At 32.5% G+C, this 22,974-nt stretch overlaps 1 protein-coding gene across 3 annotated transcripts; it reads left to right on the top strand.

Moving 5' to 3' along the window:
- Positions 1-10,800: 10,800 nt before the first annotated feature.
- Positions 10,801-21,804, top strand: LOC130807839 (mediator of RNA polymerase II transcription subunit 30). Of its 3 annotated transcripts, none has more exons than XM_057673194.1 (5): positions 11,325-11,728; positions 12,504-12,577; positions 19,792-20,194; positions 20,558-20,638; positions 20,926-21,798. In XM_057673194.1, the coding sequence occupies exons 3-5, from the start codon at positions 19,832-19,834 to the stop codon at positions 21,028-21,030; spliced, it is 549 nt and encodes a 182-aa protein (XP_057529177.1). In that variant the 5' UTR covers positions 11,325-11,728; positions 12,504-12,577; positions 19,792-19,831; the 3' UTR covers positions 21,031-21,798. The 3 variants fall into 3 exon arrangements, with proteins under 3 accessions (XP_057529176.1, XP_057529177.1, XP_057529178.1); XM_057673195.1 differs by having other exon boundaries at positions 11,380-11,728; positions 19,760-20,194; positions 20,926-21,793; XM_057673193.1 differs by lacking the exons at positions 11,325-11,728; positions 12,504-12,577 and adding an exon at positions 10,801-11,161 and having other exon boundaries at positions 19,760-20,194; positions 20,926-21,804.
- The last annotated feature ends 1,170 nt before the right edge of the window (positions 21,805-22,974 follow it).

Genomic DNA, 22,974 nt, shown 5'->3' with positions numbered 1-22,974 from the left:
GGAATTGAAATAATGTTCTTGGTGATGGCAGGAACATAATAACAATTATTTAGTTCTAAAATTAAACCAGAGGGTAATGTCAAAATATAAACTCCTACAGCTAAAGCAGAAACTCTTGCTCCATTGCCGACTCGGAGATCCACCTCACCTTTGCTTAAGCTTCTACTTCTTTTTAGACCCTGCACATTACTAGTAATGTGAGACCTACAAGCAGTATCAAATACCCAAGAAGCAGAAGTAGCCAAATTAATTTCAATAACATATATACCTGAAGATGAAGCACCAGACTTTTTTTCTTCCAGATAGACGGGGCAGTTCCTCTTCCAATGGCCAATCTTGTGGCAGTGGTAGCACTCATGTAGTACTACTACTTTAGCCTTTGGAGTAGCCTTTGGTTTGGAAGAGGCATTAGTGGCAACTACCTTTCCATTGCCATTCAATTTAGGAGCCCCTTTGTTCTTGAACTTTTTATTCTTTCTGACCATGAGCACATCTTTCAGTGCAGGTTCAGTAGGTAAGCTCCTTTCAGCCTGAACAAGCATACCATGCAATTCTGGCAAGGTTGCTTCCCCTCCTTGCATATAAAAATTAACCTAAAAGCATCAAAAGTTTCTGGCAAGGATCTGATTACAATATCAGTGGCCAACTCTTTGGGATAAGGAAAACCCAACTTTTCCATGACTTGAAAATGTCCTATTATGGCAAACACATGGGGTCCAACGGGTTTTCCCTTGCCCAGTTTGCATTCCAAAAGTTTACAATTAGCTTTAAATCTCTCTAATCGAGCATTCTTTTCGAACATTGTTCTAAGTCGCTGGATTATTGTGTAGGCATCAAGATTGTTGAAACGTTTTTGAAAATCATGTTCCATGCAAGCAAGCATCAGACATGTTACTTGCACAGAATTAGCCTCGAGAGTTTGTCTAGCTCTTTTTTCTGCAATTGTTGCAGTTTCTGGTAGGGGTTCAAGGAGTGGAGTGTCAAGAACACTTTCCCTTCCTTCAGCTCTGAGAACAATTCTCACAGCCATTTCCCCTTCAAGGAAGTTGTTTGCATTCAATTTGTCTTTTTCCAAGACAGCGTAAATTAAAAGCAGGAGTGTTGTTGTTGTTAGTCGAACCATACATGATTTCTACAACAATGTAATAAAGCAAAATTAATAATCTATCAATAAGCAGTAATTAAACAAGTTTAATAATTTATTCAAAATTTAAAATCCCCTTTTGAATAAATAATAACTAAGATCCTCTCCCACTACAGTCAAACGGACTTTGGCCCTGCCTTTAACTATAGTAGTTAAGGTAAGTAAACGTTTTACCAATTATAACTAATTATAACTCTTGGTAGATAGATTAATAATCCTTTGTTCAATCCTATCTCTTAGTTTCAAAACCCAAAAATTTTTTTTTTGATGATTTTGTTGAGTGAAACCAAACACGAACCTATAAATTTTCAAAAAAAATTTACCCCATATCCCAAGAATTATGAGCAATACCTCGCTTTGGCAGAATGTATTACTCATTATCAAAGGCTTATAGGTGTTGTTTGGAAAAACAATTAAACTCAATATTATTTATGGGGATTCAAGTTTATACATGGTTAATATTAAGTGAACACATAGCATATTTAACCAATACATAAACTTATGCAAGCAAAGATCAAAATTAAATAAATGCTCAAAGCTAATAAAAGCATGAATAAAAGATGATCTAGTATGGTCCCTATAAAAGGAAATATACTAATCTTCATGAAGCTTCCATGATTCTCCATGGATCACCTTCCTTGAAACTCCTTTCATATGTGATCACATAATTTGAATGAAATTAAAAAAAATACAAAATTAACGATGCGCAGATCGTATTTAATAGCATTCAAAACAAATGATTCGCAGATCGTATGTAGTCATAACATGTCAAAAATAATATCAAATATTATAAACGCATTAACTATGCAATATTTCAAACTAAATAGTCATAACAATTAGCATATAAAATATCCTTTATGTTTAGTCAAACTTAACTAATTTAAGTAAGACTATTTTAAGGAAGAAAAACACTATTTAAATTCAATTAAGACTCAAAAAAAAATTAATTGTTATTTTGCACATATTGAATTATTCCAAAAAAAAATATTAAATGTAACTGATCACCATTATCCAGCAGCCCGGAAGAAAGAACTCAGCAGCCCGGAAAGAAAAGAACCCAGTAGCCGCCCACATGTTCTTTTATTTCAGGCAAAACAGGGGCGGCTTCTGCTCTACGCCACCAGCCCGCCTTTATTCAAGCTCTGCCGCGCCTCCATCCGGCCACCATAGCCACCATACTCAGCCCGTGGCATGCGCATTCACCTCCGGTTTTTGTTTTTTTTTTTTGATGAATTCTAATTGATATTCAATCTTTGTGCATGAATTGCTTCAAATTTCAGTAAATACAAGTTTTTCGCATTTAAATTTCAATCCAATTGAACAAATTTTGTGTTTTAACAATTAAAATTAAATTGGGGAAAAATTAGGGTTTAAGCATTTTCGATCCAAAACACTTTAAATCCTAAACGAAAAACACAATTCATTGTGTGGGTTTTTTTTATTTTTTTATTTTTAATTGAAATCTTAAATAATCAAAGCCCCAAGACAATTAACACAAAATTTCGAATTTTCATGCAAATATATGAACCAAAAAAAAACGAGTTGTTTAACTGACCCAGACAAATCATGATCATATGAATATTATGAATTAGACTAAACTGATACCACTGTTGGGTTCCATAGATGCTAAAAAGCGGAATTTCAGGAAACAATTCCCGAACATCTATGTCAAGATCATAAACATAATCAAACACATGAATCATATAAAAGGATTAGATTATACTACCTTTGTAGCTTGAAATCCACAAAATTAGCGCGGTGAGATAATCTAGAGAGCCTCAAACGTTGCTCCTCTATTCAGTCTACCAGAATCAATTGAATATCAACGTCTGCTAGAACGGAAGAGCTTTTTCTCTTGCTTTTACTGGTTTTTCAATATAGAGAGAATGATGGAGAGGGAGAGTCTAAAAATAAATATTTTGAATGCTCACACCCATCATCTCTCCTTTCCTATTACAAATATTATATCCTTATATAATACTAGTAACCTATGTCAAAAGAATCTGATTCTTTTGTTAACCTAATTGGATCACAAACCCATACTTCAAATGGGTCTGAGTCATCTATCGTTTAATTGATTCTTTTGTAAGACCTTATAGGATTAATTATATTAGTTGTGGTCCAATTATTATTGACCCACCAATTATATTTATTCTCTAACAAGTAAATATAATTACTAATAATAATTAACTTTATTATCTTCACAAATATCTTATATATTTATATATTTAGTAATTGTGGGAAATGTCTATGGACATATTCCTTCACCATCAACCTCACATATAAAATACACACATTCTTAAAGCTTGGTTAGCTCATTTCATGCATTTTAGACAGTTCAATCTTAGGAAGGAAAACTAAGAACATCAATTAATCAAATCAAATTGTAAATGAATCAAATGACTTAGTATAAATATAATAAAATATATAATTATTGTTCACGACTAGTTGACTCGTATAATATTTCCGAATGCATGACAAATCAACATCATGTTGCATGTTCATACTTGATCAGATCTTTTTGTTTACATTATCGAGAAACAAGGACCCCATTGTCACATATCTTTTTGCTTTTTTTTTTTTGCTCCGTATTGTTAATATAACAGAAATAAAACAATAAAATGTACTTCTAGTAAATAAAATCCATAAAACTATAGAAAGAAACTAAAATTCTATAAAACAATAAAATGTGCTTCTAGCAAATAAAATCCATAAATCTGTAGAAAGAAACTTAAATTCTATAAATCAAGAAAAAGAGAAGGAGATCAAAAACCTCTTAGCAAAACTTTCAGCTTCATCCTCTTCAGTGATTTGACCCCCAAACAAGAGCTTGCTCACAGCATCCGATGACTGAAAATAGAATCAAACCACACAGAATCGATCAAAAAATTAATCATGAGTTCAACATTAAAACCCTAAAAGCGCAAAAGATTATTAAGATTAAATGTTTTAATTAAAAAAGGAAAATTGAAACCTGGTGAGAACGAGAGGCAGAGGGAGGAGAAGGAGAAGGAGGAGGAGTTACAGTCCAGGTGAGAAGATCAGCAGTTGAAGTGTGAGATTTTCTTGCAGCTCTTGCTCTTTCCGCCATTTTTCTATCTCTCAATCTCTGCTTGCTGGCATTTTCTGGTAGTCTTGAAAGAGAGTGTTGACTAAAAAGATGAGCTCATACATTTCACAAAATAAAAGATTCTAAAAGGAATATTCATGTCATTTGTTAGATAGTAAATATATTAATTTATTGAATAATAAATTTAATGGATTAAAAGTGGAGAACATAAATAATAAAATATATTAAAAGAAAATTAGTGAAATAAATAAAGGCACCACAAATAATAAAAAAATATTTTTATAAAATTAGTGGAAAAAAATCAAGTGCGGAACCTAAAAAATATAAAAATATTAAAATAAAATAAGTGAAATATATATAGGGACCATAAACATTATTAGAATATTAAAATAAGGATTAATAAGGTTATTTTTGTCCAAAACTTTGTAATATAAATGGAAAGATTCATAATAAAAACAACAAATAGAACACTCAAAATGACAAATAGAAACTTCTTTAGGAAGCAAAGGGAGTACTATTTAAAAATTATAACTAATATGTAATAAGTCTTAAAATTTAAAAAATAAGTAATTAAATTATCACAAATTCTTGTGAGGGACGGTTTATTTGGGAGACCATCTTGGGTAGGCCAATTAAATATTTTAAAAAATATTGTAAGTAGGTATTAAGAATGATGTAAGTAGACATTTAAGATATTGAAAGTAGACATTAAAATATGGTAAGTAAGCATTAAAGATAATGTAAGTAGACATTAAAAATATAATAAGTAGACATTAATCTTTAATAAGGTGGGTCTGAAATACGTCTCTTAAAGAGATAGTCTCTCAAGAGACTAGCTGTTAAATTATAGGAAAATTTAATTTAAACGATACGAACTTTTACTTCTTTACTTTCAAAAGTTCGAACTTTAATTTATTTTTTAAAGGTTTCAACTTTATACCACATTGACTTCTAGAGGTTTATTTTACCTTTAGCCAGTTAAACTTCAAAACCAGTCTCCTTCTTCACCAAATATTAATTCTTACCTGTAAAAGACTTTCGCACCATTAATGAGATTCAACATCCATCTTTATCAAGCCTTTACTCTCAATTATTGCACATTTGCACCTACTCCACTCCCCTTTCTATTTAATCTTTATATTTTCATTGAGGTGATTCAGTGTAAAGCACAGAATTGAAGAATTTAATGCGTAGGAAGGTAAGTTAATCTACTATTTTTGTGTTTGTTTTGCTTCCATTTATATCCAATTATATTCTTATTTTGCATGTTCTGTTTACTTTGTAGAATATGGATAATAATGTTACTTTTCATTACCGATAAAGGGGTAATTTTGTAGAAGAAAAAAACGAATTGGTTATGTTGGGGAGATGGGTAGAACATTTGTTGTTGTTCCTGTTGATGTATTCTTGAGCCATGTAATGAATTTGATTGAAAAATGCATTAACAGTAAAAATTTTGAGGGGGTTATATTATCTGGTTCCTAGATTGTTAATGAGATGGGGATTAAGAAAAGTTGTAGGAGAAGATGATGCATTTCTACTAGATCAAACTGCTATTCTGCATAGATGTGTCGATGTGTATGTTTTGGCTAACATTTTCGTATCCCCTCTTTCTACATTAGGAAGCCCTTTAGTGCAAACCTTAGTGTCACACACAGAAAGTGACACAACTACAGTATGAGTCAAACCAGAACCCAATAATTGACTATAAGAAGGGGACTACTGTAATGACCTGTCTTAATATAGGGTGTATTGGCGGAAACAATACACTAAGTTGGGTCACTAAACTTTCGGAGAAAAAAAAAATTATAACTTCGAATAAACTAAATCAAAAAGTCATTACATAATAATCCAGGGAGTAAAACACTCCCATAAATAAAAAAATAAAACATCTAAACTTCAACTTAATGTTCTAGGTAACCCTACACTCTCTTAATCTTATTCCCCAGTCGCTCCGAGTGAATTCCATCATCACCTGCAACAACTAAACAACGAATTACCACTTAGTGGCCAGTAATTAGACTGTCCTTAACATCAAGGTTCAAATTTAAACAAAGACTAATGCGAGGCTTAATTAAAATTCAAATCAATTAACAACGGTCCAACCATACAAGCCAAACCGATAGAGTCAAATAATGTTGATCAATTCAATTAATACTAAAGTAGGATAACCAAATCAATTAAAACCAAGGATAACTTTTCCAAAACAATTTAACAAAAACCAAGTTAACAATATTTTCAAGTCGTACTTGGAACAGACGTAGTGAACAAATTCGCGGCCAATTAAGCCTAGATAAAGTCAAGGCGAACCTCGGGTCAACCACAATGATATAACCCTGTCTAAGAATGACCAATCTCTCTCGTTTTCCGAAGATCCAGCATAACGAGAACGACAACTAAATCTAAAACTAATCTACTATAAATGTGCTGTCCAATCGAAGGAACCACTATGGACTTACCCAATGATTTCAAAATAAGAACAAAACCAATGTTCATAAGGAACAACTATGGATTTATCCTTAAGAACCCAAAAGCCACAATGACCATTTTCGGAATACCAAAACTCCTAGGGAGTGGTTCAAAACCAATCAAGATCAAAATCATACAGTTTAAGTTGTAATGTCTGAGGTTGGAATAAGGATAATTCGAACTTACTCAAGAATACACCTTACAACAACTCTTGGCAAGAATATACTACAGACAATGTTATTTTATTCTTAAGTATAAACTTGTCGACAAGCAACAAAATAGTTTTATAAACCATCACAATAAAATCACATAACCATTATAATAGTCAACAAAAGTCAATGGTCATGGTCAAGTATGCCAAAGTCAAGTTCTCCATTTACATGACTTTAACAACAAATAGTCATAAACTATTTAATTAAAATAAATAAGTAGTACATGAAATTAACACATAACCAAGCAATTAGGTACATAACCAAAAATTAATGAATTAATAAATTAAATCAGATTTTAATTCCTCTTAACCTTAATTAATTCACAAAATTCAAATTAACTAGTTTAAGCCATTATTACGTAATAATTTTGTAAAATTAAGCCCAAATTCATTAAATTAAACATTAAATACTTACCAATAGACCTGGGAAAATTTGATCCGACCCGAAAATGAACCCGGGACCCGACCCGACAAAACCCGAACCCGACCGACCCGAAAGCGACTTAATCCGAAACATGACCGACCCGATAGTTACCCGACCGAAAATGACCCGACCGAAAACCGACCCGTTTTGACAGATTTAATATCAATTTTTAGAGTAATTTCAATGTTAGAATTCATTTCAAATAAAATCTTAGTTTTCAAAGTATCTCAACATATTGAGTATATCACTTGAACCCTAAAACTCATCAATAGATCTCAAAATACACGTATTTAACGTCTTTTTAGCCATCGTAATTATTTTTCTTTAAAAACAGGACGTTATAATCATCTTAATTGAATACATGTATCTTGTTAAATCAGTCAAATGAGTTTTTAATTCTTCTACATTTCAGTAAGAAAATCAATATAATTTATACAAACGTTTCGCACGTTTGAATGAGCTTTTCAAAAAACGAATGTCGCTACCCTAAATTATAAAACGCGTATCTTATAAGACGAAATAAGTACTTAGTTAGTTGTATATCTTTCCAACATGAAAATTGTGAAGATAATTTTAACGTCATTTTTATCTAACGTTACAATTATAATAAACAAAATAACTTTTATAAAGCGCGTATCTTACAAGTCTTTCAAAATTAAGTATTAATTCGCCTATTTTTCTTGCACTTAAATGAACCTGATATACCAACTATTTTTTGAAAATCGTACATGTAATTTCTTTAATGATTTTTTTTAGACATTTTAATGATTTTTTTTTTTATGTTGAATTAGTCGATTGGATATTCTAATGTTTTATGGTAACCCGTTGGGTCAATCCGAACCTACCCGAAACCCAGAGTGATCCGACCTGAAACTGACCTGATCCGAAACTGACCCGACCCGAAAATGACCCGACCGAAATTGATCCGACCCAAAACCCGACCGACCGACCGTTTTCCCAGGTCTACTTACCAACTAAATAGATACTGAATTAGATCACATGAAATTAGATTTTAACCTTTTAGCTAATTCGCTTAACACTTTACTCATAAATTAGTTAATTTAATTAACCAAAATGCAACTAGACCAATTATATTAAATAAATTTACTAAAATAATTATTAGACTTAAATTAATGATAAAACTTAATTTCAGACTCAAATTTAAATAATTTACGTGGCTAACTAATAATAAAATAAATTCTGGAAATAAACTGTCAACTAATCGCAATAGTTGAATAATTACTAGAAATTCCATTTTAATTAGATTAATTGGCCCGAATTAACCAAAATTAGTTTACACTATTACCTACTGATTATAACATATTTTAGTGTTAAAATAATGTAGAAATAAATTAAAATCAATACATTACAGCCAAATTACCATTGATAAAAAGTGCAGATTTTCCAAATTTTCATAATAATTTAAAATAACATTATTCAAGTCACGAAATTTAGTTTTAACCAATCCTAAATTAAATCTATGTTATAAAACATCATAGAAAATTAAAATAACAATAATATATGCATGAAAATAATTAAAGCATAATTTACAATATAAAACCGAATTAATCAATTTAAATTTTAAATTAATTCTAACAAGACTTCTATGTTTAATTAAGAAACTAAGTGAGGAAAAATCTAGTTACCTAGATAATGGAGGAAAGTAATAATCTTTAGAAGATTAAAGAAAACTCCAAGAAAATCTCCCAAATAATTTGCAAAATAAATTCCTTGAAGTAAGCTTGAATAATTCAAAATAAGACATCAAAAGTAGCCCAAAAATATGATAATATTTTGGCACTTGAAGAAAAATAAAGCAAGTATTTTGTTATGTTTTTTTTTTTGAGAGAAAAGAATGAGAGAAAGAAAGTTTATGAGCTACTTTATGAGTTAGTTTATGAATGAATGAAAAATTACATAACAATAGGCTAGTATTTATAGGAGGGGAAAAACCATTCCAAAAGACTTCTCATAATGGCTAAAAATTATGAGCATTAGGGAGTTCAATCAACTTGAGGAAAAGAAAATGAAAAGATTTGAAGGATGTTCATGCATTCATTCCATTCTAGAATGTACCAAATAATTAAGCATGAATTAGAATCAATTAACCTAATTAAACACTAATTTTACAAGCCTATCATGATATAATGTACTAAAAAAAAATATTTAGTCCTCCTAATTTAAAACTTGTTACCACAAGTTAGTCCAAAATAAATAACCTAGGACATATAATAGTAATACATAAATTTAATTAAAATAATATATTAACTCAACAACAACAACAACAACAACAAAAGAGGGGCGGGCTGCGGATTAGGAACATGAGGCTTTTGAACAAAGCAGCCATTAGAAAACAAATTTGGGCCATAAGCCATAAGAAGGACAATTTATGGGTCAAGTGGGTTCATGCGGTTTACATTAAAGACCAAAAATTGGAGGATCATAATCCTCCCATCACTACAAGCTGGATGTGGAAAGGGATGTGCAAGTTAAGAGATGAAATACATGCTATTGTCCTGCAGCAGACCAGCGCGCAGTACAACATTAAAGGGGTATACAGACTGCTGATGCCACCTGAGAACAACGTCAACTGGAGCAGAAACGTCTGGTGCAGATATTCAGTAAATAAGCATAGATTCATCACCTGTTTAACTATGAGAAGCAGGTTGTATACAAGAGACAGACTTCTGAATTTTAATTTGGTACAGGACGCAACTTGTGTTCTTTGCAATAACGATATTGAAACACACGATCATCTTTTCTTTCAATGCCCATGCAGTGTGATGATTTTGCAACAAAATTATGCAGTGGATAGGATATGACTCAACGTCCCATTCATTGCATTCCATCCTCCACAAGTGCGGAAACATTAGGGGGAACAGAATGAAGAAGCGAGCCTTACTAGTTGCAATTGCAACGACAGTTTATGGTGTTTGGAAATTACGAAATGACGTTATTTGGAGAAAAAAAGATACATCAACTACAACACACATCATCAATCAGATCAAGTGGAGTGTGAGAAATAGGCTAATTCAATTGTGCAAGGAGAATGATAGGCAAATAATTTGGCTCCTTACTTTGTAATCTTGTTTTTGGAATGATGCTACAAATGATTAAGCCTTGAATGGGAACCCTTCCTAGAAGCTGGCTCTCTATAGTGCTCATGATGGTTTGGCATCATCTTGTTTCTTTGTATTTGTACTCGGATTTTGTTTTGGTGTAATATAATTATTCTTATTTCTCAAAAAAAAAAAATAATAATAATAACTTACGCACATTTTAAATTATATTATAAAGCATAAAAGTGATAGTTATAATAAATCACAAATAATATCATAATAAATTATTTTAAATTAAAGACTAGACTTAAAGAAAAGTAACTAGAAAGAAGAATAAAATGGAAATTATACCATAGAGAAAATTCGGGGCATTACAACTACAAAGTGGAATTTCCGGTAAAAAAACAAACAACACAAAATCCAGATTGGCCTTTTCATCTAGAAACCACCATTGATTCCTGGTTATTAAATGAACTAATTGTTGAACTACAAACTGCTGAACTACCCACTGATAAACCTTCCTCTTCCCTCATCAAAAACAACCCAGCCTGTACTTGTAGGTCTAGGGCTCTAGGCATAAATGAGAGTTACCCGCTCAAACTGATCATAACAACGAAGCCAAAGAACATTGTAGATCTATAAAGTTAGAATAAAGTAGTGAGGATGATGAGTTGGTTGATGATGATATTCTAGATGCAGATTTCTGAGGTTCTTTTACATCAAAATGAGTTCTTGAATGATGAAGATGTTGTTGAAGAGTCTAAGTGATGAAGAATTTGTTCAAGTAAGGGAAAGAATTAAAAGTACTTGTTTTAGATTATTTCAAATTAGTAATGTAAAATCTCGTAATTTATGATGCTAATAATATATTTTATATAATTTAGAAAAATAATTTTCAATATATTAATTATCGAATAATTGAAGTATACTTTATATGTATACATTTGATAATAATTATATAAATTTATTTAAGTGGTCACTTATTATTATTATTATTATTAAAATAAAGTTAGGTACAGGATTATTTTTGTTGGGCCTGGTAAGAAGATATACCGAATTAAAGTGAGGTTAGAGTTTTAATATAAAAATTACTTCTGACTCACAAAACTAGCTGCACGTATACTTCTCACGTTTTTCACCTTCCCTGTCTCCCTCTACTCTCTCCTTCCTTAACCCTATCTCTCACAAAAATTCAGTCACCACAGCTAACAGACTATCGCAACAAGTCAACTGCACCATCCAGCCGCGACCTCCCTTCGCCACAGTCGCCAGACCGCACCACCAACCTCCAGACCGAGCAAGCAATCAGTCGCGCGCCTCTTCTCTTTCTTTTCCCCATTTTTGTGAATGGGTAAGTATTAGAATTGTGATTTGAATATAAAACAAGTTAGGGTTTGTATTAGAGATGAAAATAAAAGTAGTATGTACTATTCTTATGTCTTTGGTGATATTGTGGTATTAGGACAACTTGATAAAAACTTTTGATAAGTGTTGGTTTTAATTAGTAATGATGGTATTGATGGTTAAAAATAGTTAGGGTTGTTGATCACTTTTGATAGTAGCTAAATGTTAATTTATTATGCTAATGGTGATGAATATGGTTATTATTGTTGGTTTGGTGTAATAAAAACTAACTAACAAAGATTATTGTGTTATATGTCGCTAACGGTGATTAATTGTCGTCGTTGTTAATTGTGAGTACATTGTTGATGTTTGATTATTGTGATTAGTATTCAATTGTTGTCCCAAGTTGTGTAATGCGGCCAATTCTCAGAAAAATTAGTGTTATGAGTTGTGTAAGGTAGTAATTGCTTTGTTCTTATTCTTTATCACTTCAAGCTTTGAGGAATGTAATAAATTTAATTAAAAATCATTCTAATCATAAGTTGAATCAGTGAAATCATTTGTAATACATTACATTATATAAGTCCATATAGTCTTGTTTTATTGCAAAAGTGTATGAATTGAATTTTTTCCCTTTGAACATACCTTATTTTGTGTGTATGGTTAGAGTGCATATTCATATAAGTTGTGACTTGTAAGGATAGTGGTGGGGTACTTCTTAGAGCAAGTAGCTCTTATATGAAGTCAAGTAGACTTACTAGTCTTACTTTTAATGTGTATAGGTGCCCAGTTCATAAGAGGGGCGTAAAAACCTCTTTCAAAGTGATTGTTGTTACTTGTTGTCTTGCAGTTGCAGGTATGTGCACGCAGTAACTAATCCTTTCTAGTATCTTGAATATGTTTTCATTGAGTAATAATATTATATGAGCTATTTTGACTATGATTTGCTATTAAACATTATTAAGTTGTTAGTTCAAATGTGCATTAGTATGTAGAAATAGTAGAGAATGAGTTTTGATGTCGCAAGAGTGGAATGTTGGACTATATGAGATGGAATGCAAATGATTCCGTTATTGATAAGTTGTGATTTATGTTTTATGAATGGGATTGAGTTCCTTATTGATGGAATAGTAAAATTGGTTTACTGTGATGGAATGAGTACCTTATGAATGAGATATCAAGTTGGTTGTTTATCGTAACTCCACTGGATTGGTAGTGTTGTTGGTTTAGTTCCCGGAGGCATAGATCATTTGTATATGGTCACTGTATAGGAGTATGATCATACTTTTTCGTTGGGTACTGGAATGTTCGTCACCGCCCTTGGCTGAAGTGTTGCCATGTGGGTCTTTTAAATCCCAATATGGTGGCCTCTTGTCGCATAAGAGAATACAAGAAATCAAAGAAGAAAAGAAAGATGGTGAAGTCATTGAGAACTACATTGAAATGAGAAGTAACTGGAGTTGATACTTACAATTTGAAATGTCTCCCTTATCTTGTGCTTGTTATGTTGATATTGATTGTTGGCTATATAGAGAACACGTTCTTAGTTACTGATGTGTACTGTTTGTTTTCATTTTTTATGGCTCGTCTTGGATGGCTCTGCTATGACACGTTTGTCTATGATCTTACGTTGAGCAGCGGGGATATCATAGATAGACCTTACAACCTTGTTTTTACTCTATGAGCTAATGTCTTCGCCCTGCGCATTGCGCCTGGGCTCTAAGGACTTTTTGTGCCTTGCGCTTTTTAAAACTAAGAAAACAAGTATAGATAAACTTTTCAATCATTTATCTGTTAGACATATGCCTTATAAATATTTGATAGATCAAGAATAATCAAGGCATAATAAATGAAAAGAAACAAAATGGGAGGGCAAGTTAGTGAGACAGAGAAAGAAACAACATATAACCTTGGAGGCGGTACCTTTCCCTAAATTCAATTAATCATCGAGTTTTTATACTAAAACATTTTTTTTTACCTATGTTCAAACCTATCATTTTCACTTTACATTTTTATTCAATACAATAATACTCCATTTAATATATCAATTCAATTTTTGTATATGTTTATTCATTTCATACTGGAAAAACATGAAAGAACGAGGAGTAAAAGATGGTTTTATAGTATGAGGGCCGAATAACCTTTATTCACAATAATTTTCCACGCCATTTCGTTTTAGTTCATGTAATGACACCCTTAATGTTGTTAGTGTAAAGCCTTGCCCTAAACAACTAAATCGATATCACATATCCCATGTCCCATGTCCCATGTTATCCCAAATCCCATATCTCATAGGTCATATCTCATCCATAAGTCTCAACTCATTCAATCCTATTAAGAGCTCAAACTTTTAAAAGCGCCATATCAAACTAAATCCTTAACCATAAAAACAAGGCTGCATCGTATCGCATCGGCCACGTTCTAAAGTTTTTCAAAATAAACAAACCGATATTTCCCGCGCTGTAAAGGTGTAAAAGAAATCGCATTTTAGGTCGTATCAACGGATATCTTATGTTTTGACCGATATTTAGACACTACGATAACCTCATCACTCCCATTACCGCATCACTACTCGTTATCGCGATCGCGACCGTTCGCGCATTTTTACTCTATGCATGAGCTTTGTGTAGGTGAGGCACACTTTTTCGTTGAAGCTTAAAAATCAATCTTAAAACATATATAATACTTCAAACAATATTATATTCATATTTTAGTATCAATAAGTTTGAAAACATTCATTATCCTTACAATAAACACCATTTTAGCACAAAAATATTATAATGAATATAAGAAGAATTCCCACAATTATTCTCTTCTTTGCATGCCTTTTGTTTTTCTTAAAGAAGCAAGGTACTTCATATTCAAGTAAAATTTGGATTTCAGTTTTATTTCTTTTTTTAACTAGCATAAATTAATTACCCAACCCAATAAGGAGGCGTATTGAGCGCCCAAGGCGTGAAGTGCATCGAGGTGCTCAAGTCGCACGCCTCTCGTAGTGGCCTTTGCCTCACCTAGCTGAGGCGTTTTCAACCGAGGTTGAGCTCGAGGCATAAGACGAAAAGCGAGGAAACTTTTTAAAACAAAGTTTGGTTTAGATAAAAAGATTTGATTCCCCTAATTTCGATGGGGCCAAAAGCCCTAATCTTTTAGGTTACGCTGCCGACATTGTTACTGTGTTGTATTTCCATAGGGCCAAAGATTTATAGTTTTTTGGTTTGGATTATAATGGGCTATATTAAAAAGGTTCATTAAATCTTGTGCACTGCTTGTTTATGTGAAGTTTCTGATGATGTTTGCTACTAAAGGTCAATCAGAAACAATGTCTTTGTTATTACCAACAACAGTAATGTTACATACATCTAACCCCATAAATCCCACCTAAGTGAGCGTTAATTAATTGCGTTGCAGTAAGGGAATGCAATTTAAATATAAGGATTTGTAGAGAAGGTGGGATAGAGGAAGGGGTCCATTTTGTATGATTTGGAGCTCTTTAGCAAATTGTGCGCCTTGCAAACAAAAAGCATGTGCCTTCTCGGAAAAAAGTACCTTTTGCGCCTCGGTGCGCATTGTGCCTAAAGGGTCTAAGGAAACGTAGATGAGGAGTTGAAGAATATTGAAGGGATTAATAGTGTGCTGCTAATACTGAGCTAGCGAAGCTTTTTGGTCAATGGTATTTTCATGATTAGACAGGCTGACTAGGTGCTTGTTGTAGCTGGAGCGGCACTCTCGATACATAATTAACATTAATAATTATACTTAAGATAAATAATGCGGAAGTGCAAAACGCCGAACTGCTAAAAACCATTTAAACTAAAACTGTTCAAAACATAAGTTTAAAAAAAAAATCTTACAGCTGAGAAAATATAAAATAAGGTTTGCTTAAATATGATAAAAAAAATATAAGTACAATATAGTCATCAAGTAAAATCAATACAGCTAAGTCCTCGATAGAATAATTAAAGTTGCGGCCTGGATCGAAACCTGAGCTAAATTTTCCTGCAAAATACTATCATCCATAATACGGAAAACAGCCGATTAAATCGGTCAGCGATAAAGTCGAGTACAATTTTCTCAACAAGCTTATGATGCGATTGTTAAATCATGCTTACAAAATAATCATCAAGCACAATATAGAAGGTTATTACTCATTATTGACCTTTACTAAGCCACTAAGTTGCATTCTCAATACTTGCAGAAGTTCATTACTACTACTAAAATACTTGGTAACCTTAATGCTTATTTAATCAAATTCAATTAAGCCTCAAAACTTTACCATCATAGGTGAGGTCACAAGATCACAACAATAATGACAACTGATATATGTAAGGGTCTGGCTAGGTGAGGATCGTAGTCCTAAACCCTAACCGTGGTGGAAGTCGTCACTCCTCTCAATACTGTTATGCTCGAGACTTCATAGGATGGGTTTTTCTCGGACCCCCTGTTTGACACCGCATTTTGGCTAACACGGACGCCGGGATTTTACATGCCGGTCCATGGTTCGACGTTAACTTACTATCAGAGTCATACAATCAATATCATGTAATATCAAACAAGACTCTAAACCGAATTAGTTTACATTCTTATAAGTCAAACTTCCACTAGTCAACTAGTCAAAATTTTGACAATTCTATCATTTTAATAGAAACAAATTACTAGTATCTAATAAATTAATATTAATTAAATAACAAATTTTCGTAGCTATACTAAGATTGCTGAGGCTAAACTAAGTCATTATTATGTCATAAATAATCATAAAAGTCAAGGGTAATATTTCTAAGTACTTAATAATGTATTTTATCAAATAACCAGTAAAATAGTAAAACGGATCTATCATAACTATAAAAAATAAATAATCTGACATGTTATTAAGGGTCCAAAATCTATATGAAATGAGTTTTCAAGAAAAACAACGCATTTTAACAAATTTGTTTGACTATTTTACCGATAAACCGATTAATAATTTTTTATAATTACTTGAGTCCAAAATAAAAAAAAATTTATCAGAACACCAAGATGATATGGAATCATTTTAAAGACATAAGTTTATTTAACTATTAAAATTCATATATATCTATATTATCATATTAATCAAAATTTTCCATATTTATGACTTTTTTTTTCAAGTGTCCCAAAAGTATTATTGTTTTGACGAAAATATCACTAAAATGGATATGACTTTAATATTACCATGTAAAGTTTAAATGACTAACATAAAATCATGTTGATCATGCTTTTATATTATCGACTAACATAAAATCATGTTGATCATGCTTTTATATTATCGAGTAACCATAAATAAATATCACATAACGAGAGAGTTAAGAAAATGTGTATCATTTTCCTCCAAAGGTGGTGCTAAACCAAGTAAGAGAATAATAATAGGAAAATAAGAACTTAAAGAAATAAGCTCCAAAAGAGAAAGTCTTCAAGGCTCCAAGCTTCAAAGAAGTAGATCTTCAATTACCCAAAAGAAAATGATATCCAAGCTCCAAAAGATAATACTTGACTTTTCAAAAGTTGATGATTATGAAAATATTATAGTTTACATAGAAAATTTTGGTTAAAACTATACTTAAAGTTAATAAGAAAAATATAGTTAATTTTAGGTATAAAATAATTAAATCAAAGTTGTAAGGTTAAAATGATAAGCAGTAAAATTAGTTTAAGGAAACGAAATTGAAACGTAACGTTTTAAAAAAACCGTAAATATAATATTAATTTTTGTAGTATAAAATAATAAAATAATATTTTAGTGCTTATAAAGAAATTTAAGAATATATATATATATATATATATATATATATATATATATATATATATATATATATATATATATATTTAAGTTTAATATTTAAAAGTAATTACAAAATCGAAATAAGGTTTAGAAATTAAAGGTGATTTGAATTAGATAACCAAAGGATTAGGAATCCGAAAAAAAAAAAATTTCGGAATAATTAATCGGAAGATTAAGATTAAGAAATTTGAGCCTGTTACACTTGTACTAGTATGTTTATATATTTTCATCAGGTAAGAATTTGGAGAAATGAGGCTCATAGCTTGTGCGCTACTTTTGAATCTACTATCCTTAATACTTGGGACAAAATATGGAGAAATTGGATTATAGAATTGGTACTGCCGGCTCAAGAGCAACAGGTGGATGCAAGAATATGTAATTGTTTGTGATCTACCAAAAATCACAAGACATGATGCTTTTAAGTTGCTTCCAAGTTCTATAATTATCTATATGAAGAAGATCTTATTTAGTAAACATGGAAAGTAAGTTTTTGCTATTTTGTTTCCTCTTAGCATATAACCGAATTGCTATTCAAAGTGGAAAATGGATCCATTCAAAAATTTTTATATCCTAGTTATTCCCATCCATATGACTTTTCCCCTCCTTCTAGCTTCCTGTCTCCTTTCTAATTTCTGCTCATAGTGTTAAAATATGTATTCTACTGTGGAAAGGTGTGCTAAAACATTTATGAAACTCTCTGAAATGGGTTCATGGAATAGAGGAAGATTTATTCTCATTAGTGATGGAGCAAGCTCTTACTGCACGTGCAACTGTTTAAGAGAGATGATGGCCATGTTGATTATCGATTATTGGAGTGATTGGATGAATGGAAGGAAGTTGACGAGCCGAAAGTGTGCGAGGAGGCAGATGGCCCCGACTCGGTGCTTAGCAGGGTATGACCTGCTGCATCTTTCAGAATGAATTATTTTCAGCGAGGGAATCAACGCGTCTTCAGTAGCTAAAAATGCACTGACTTGATGCACATCGAGTAACGACTCATTGCTTGTTCCGGAAGGACAAGACTTAATTGACTAGTCATTAACTGATGCAGGGAACAAAGTCAGAGATGGCGATACTCATACCAGTGCTGGTTTCTGCAGATGATTATGCTAACTTAACTATACTTCATTTTTCCTAACATGTTTACCCTTTATATGTACCAGTTCTAGCTACCTAGAAAGTTTTTGTTTTTTTAAAAAAATTCTAATTATTAAGAGTCATACTTTGACTATAGTTGGTAATTTGAGTTATATGTACCAGTCCTATGCTTTTTGGAGTAGAATGGTACAATTAGGAGCATTGTAATGCTGATTTTAGGAAGGGTTTTGTTTTGTGCTAATATTATTTGTGAGTTTCTGTGACATAAAAAATTCATATTCTGAAAGTTAGAAGTCTTATTTTCAAATATCTGAGCGAAGGATCAGTCATCAGAGATTCCAAATTAATTCAAAACTTTTGATGGTCAGGTTTAGTGATAACGATCAGAGCTAAACAATTTAGTTAGTGTAGTTCAATTGGAGTTGTTTTAGGAGCTTTTTGAGAGATGGGTGTAGTTGTACATGTCTAAACTCATATCTTCAGCGTTTATCTAAAGTTTACCAAACTCATTGATTATCATGAGTGAGCCGGGGCACTATTTGTCCTATTTAGAAGGATTTTCTATGGGGCCATTAGGGGAACTAGTGAACCAGCACACTTTTGAGTGGTATAAGGCTCGCCTATAATTCCATATTTTCCCCTGTAGTTACTATAAACTAATAAAAAAAGATTGTGTTTTGAGAAGCCAATCAAAACAGGGGACCAGGGGGCAGGGGGCGGGGGGCATGTTTACAAGTTTGCGTATATTTGGACTTAGGAGACTTGTTTTTTTACCTTGTTTTAGATACTAGTTTGAGAGCAGAGGTAACCTCAGAATGAGTCACTTTTGCTTATTCACTATTTTTCTCATGCCAGATAATGTGAAGAATGTAAATGTTAGTTATCTCTTGCTTACTTGTTCTGAACTTATAGTTAATCTTTTAGTTTTTTTAAAAAAAATTCATTTTTAGGTAAAAAAAGTATTGCGAAGAACTAGTGAGCTATGTGAATGGGTGAGAATTTAATGGGCGTGAGTTGAGTGTCTTGCAGGTTTCCATTGTAGAAGCCGAGTATTTCACAGTTTTATGCAGATGTTTTTGGTTTAATTGTTATGAATCTTGATAAAAGAATTTATATAGATTAATTGAACATCTACTGCTTGTTCAGGCCATAATTTTTTGTTTTGATGAACATCCAAGTCTCCGAGACTTGATTTCATCTCTGAAAACACGAACAGTAATGGACGACAGCGGAATGGCAATTGAAAGCCTAAAATCAACTAAGGAGCTTGCAGCAGAGGGTCAGAAGCGTCTAGAAGAGACAGTTGATGCGGCGTTTAAGATCCTAGCTGCAATGAATGATGAACTGTGCAATCCATCCTTGTGGTCCACGACTACCTCGTCTGGCATTATTCCTGATGGTAGTACTGCAAATGCCATCACTTCTAATGGGCACAGTGAAGGTTCAAATGGTGATCTTTCATCAGATTCAGCCCACCACTTCGATATGGGTGGTGGTGCCCTTGACCAAGCACGTCTTCGTTTTAAGTCGTCTGTAGCTTCTCTTCGTGCTGTTCTCAATGCAATGCCTCAGTACCAAAAGGTAAGCTCTTTCCAATTGCAGGAATATATCTTAAGAGTGTTTGTTTAGCTCTTCACAACTTAATACTTGTGCTTTTCAACATTGTATTTTCTGAATGAAATGTGTTTAATAGAGTTACAGAATTTGATAAGTTAGACTTAATGTAGGTCCTAAGTGTCTCCTGACATATGAGACCTGAGTTCTGGTTGAAAGAAAATTAGCTTTCCTGGAAACTAGATTCAATATTTTCTTTTTGGTTCAAGAATGTATCTGTCGATGGTGGAAATGTTTCCTTCTTAACATGCCTCGTCTTATTTAGTGTGCAAGCAATGATGCTATGTCTGTGGACAAATGACTTTTGTGATTGCTGTTTTTTATGATCAGGAAGATGTGAGTGGTTCCACATCACAGGAAGATGAAGCCGAAATCGGGAAGTTACAGGAGCAAGCTTCTAATTTGAGAATGGTAATGTCAAATCTTAAACACTGTTATTCTTGCTTTAAAATATTAATTTTGTTATCAAGCCATCTTCACTACACTCATGATCAATTGAAGAAGTTTGATAATGGACTTGACAGGATAAAATAGTGTTTAGATACCCCAAATTGCTCCATGCCATTAGTTAAGTGCTACTACTTGACCGATGGATGAGATTTGTTTATGAGTATAGTGTGATAAGTTATTTGGTTTGAACTATCGACTACTTAAATGCGAAGTAATTGCTTTATTTTCTTCTGCTTATGCTACCATAGGATCTTGCAAATAAGAATAAACACCTGAAGCATCTCATAGATCAGTTTCGCAATCTTATCACCGATATAGCAACTTGGCAAAGTCCTTGTTCGATTGTGAGATAGCTTTTCTTAAGGCGTTTTAATTGCGAGCGAGCAACAAAAGCTCCATTCAATGTTTAGTTGTGTGCAATTGGAAAACGCTTCTGCTGTTGCTGTTGAAGACCAAAAGGAGTTCATCTTCTCGACTTTGGTGTGTAAGCATTCTCAAATATAGATGTACCCACCAAGCACCATTCATCGTGCACGATGCACCCTTTTTAATATAACATGTTCCTGCTTATTTTCATTCTAAGGAAGCCTTACTCTTAGTTCTTGTTATCAACCAGAGGAAACTGGTCTTTGTACCGATCAAGTTAATATATACTCTTTTGTGTTTGTAAATTTGCTACATTTATTAAGGTGACGATTGGTTTCTTGTAAAAATAGGGAAAAAATAAATTGTATGGATGATAGTAAACGGGAGAATAAATGTGAACGAGAATTTAAAGTTATGGGGAGAACCATTTTCTAATATGGAAATTATAGTGGTGTGGTTTAGGAAGCCCCTAGCAATAGCATAGTATCATTGCTACATTCTACTGCATCTGTAAGAAGTCAAACCTGGATACGTTTGTGTCCTTAGTACCAAACATACCAGCACTCATGTCCAAAACCTTAGGGTTTCAAACGCGGATTTTCAACCTCAATACCACAACATCGAAGGGCTATAACCGTGAGGGTGTTTGTCAAGAAAAATAATGTATCTGAAAGTATAAAATAATATACAACATTAAACATAAAAAAAATATAATATATTTTAACGAGTTGGTAATAATTTTAAAATTTGCGCGATATTAAATAATATAATCAATGTTTATATAACTCAAAGTTTAAAATATGTTTCAGTTTACTATTTAAATTGATTTATACTCATATTGACGAACGTTTTAGGGTATTAGATAGCCAGATCCATTGAAATATGTTGCGATCCCAAAACCAACAATTAGCCAACCTGAACTCAGATTCAAAATTGAGCTGTTAACTTTGGCAAAATTCATTGAAACTATTTTTTATAACTTCAGTAGCTTATAACTATTTTGATTCGGTGTCGGTTACGATTTAAGTTGACATTACTCTGTTAATCAACAAGAACAAGTAAAGAAAAGGAAGGAGAAAAGTTTTTGTCAATCCACATCATATTGATATTGCAGTTACTGCTACAACTACAAGCACCAATTTTGTCACCAACAGCAACAACATGGAACTTGGAAGTGATTATTGAGTGGCTAGGGAAAAGGTGCTACAGCTTATTCATGCTTTTGCTAAGGGTGTCTTCAATCACAATTGACAAGTATCCTATTCAGGTCCGTCTTAATGAGTTTGTCCAATTACTATTTCTAAAACCTACAATTTATTTATCATCCTACATTAAAACCTATTGTCCTTCTAAAGAATGTGACCCCACCTAAAATAGCTCACTAATAAAACATTTTTTAATTTCTTTTTTGTCATATTTTCAAGGACCAATCTCACTGACAGTGGAGGAGGATGAAGTAACCCTATATCATCCAAATTGAAGCAACTACCTATTGCCAATTGTTGTCAATGGGCTATGATAATCATGAAAAAACAAATACAAAAACAAGTACAAAGAAGACATCAAAAATAAAGCACAACGGAAGACACAGAACACAAGATATATGAGGTATCTAAGGATACCTCCCCTTGAAAAAAGTATCTTATCATTAATATATTCAACAATACATTAATGACTCACCTTAAAAGCTTCAAGAACAACCTTTCAAAGCAAAGATTGAACCTTTGTTGTCAATCTCTCTCAAAAGCCCTAATACAAGTGGAGTGAACTCTCTTGGCTAAAATCCTAGTTAACTCTAAGTATTAGGCTCTCTCTTTTAACCCTAATAAACTCCTAAAACCCCTTTATATAGTCCAATGACATATTTAGAAGCCTTAGGACAAACCCACAAAAGCCCACAAAAAACCGAATGCAAAACATAATACATTCTA

This window comes from Amaranthus tricolor, chromosome 3, assembly GCF_026212465.1.
Source record: "Amaranthus tricolor cultivar Red isolate AtriRed21 chromosome 3, ASM2621246v1, whole genome shotgun sequence".
Classification (NCBI taxonomy): Eukaryota; Viridiplantae; Streptophyta; class Magnoliopsida; order Caryophyllales; family Amaranthaceae; genus Amaranthus; species Amaranthus tricolor.
Note: the sequence above shows the minus strand (reverse complement) of the source record. Positions and strands in the feature narration are given on the sequence as shown.

Bases quoted from the DNA above. Each gene is read 5' to 3' on its own strand.
- LOC130807839 (XM_057673193.1), top strand. From the start codon at position 11,114: ATGATGAAGATGTTGTTGAAGAGTCTAAGTGATGAAGAATTTGTTCAA. The intron at 11,162-19,759 runs GTAAGGGAAAGA...CTGCTTGTTCAG, and splicing joins GTGATGAAGAATTTGTTCAA to GCCATAATTTTTTGTTTTGA. The intron at 20,195-20,557 runs GTAAGCTCTTTC...TTTTATGATCAG, and splicing joins CAATGCCTCAGTACCAAAAG to GAAGATGTGAGTGGTTCCAC.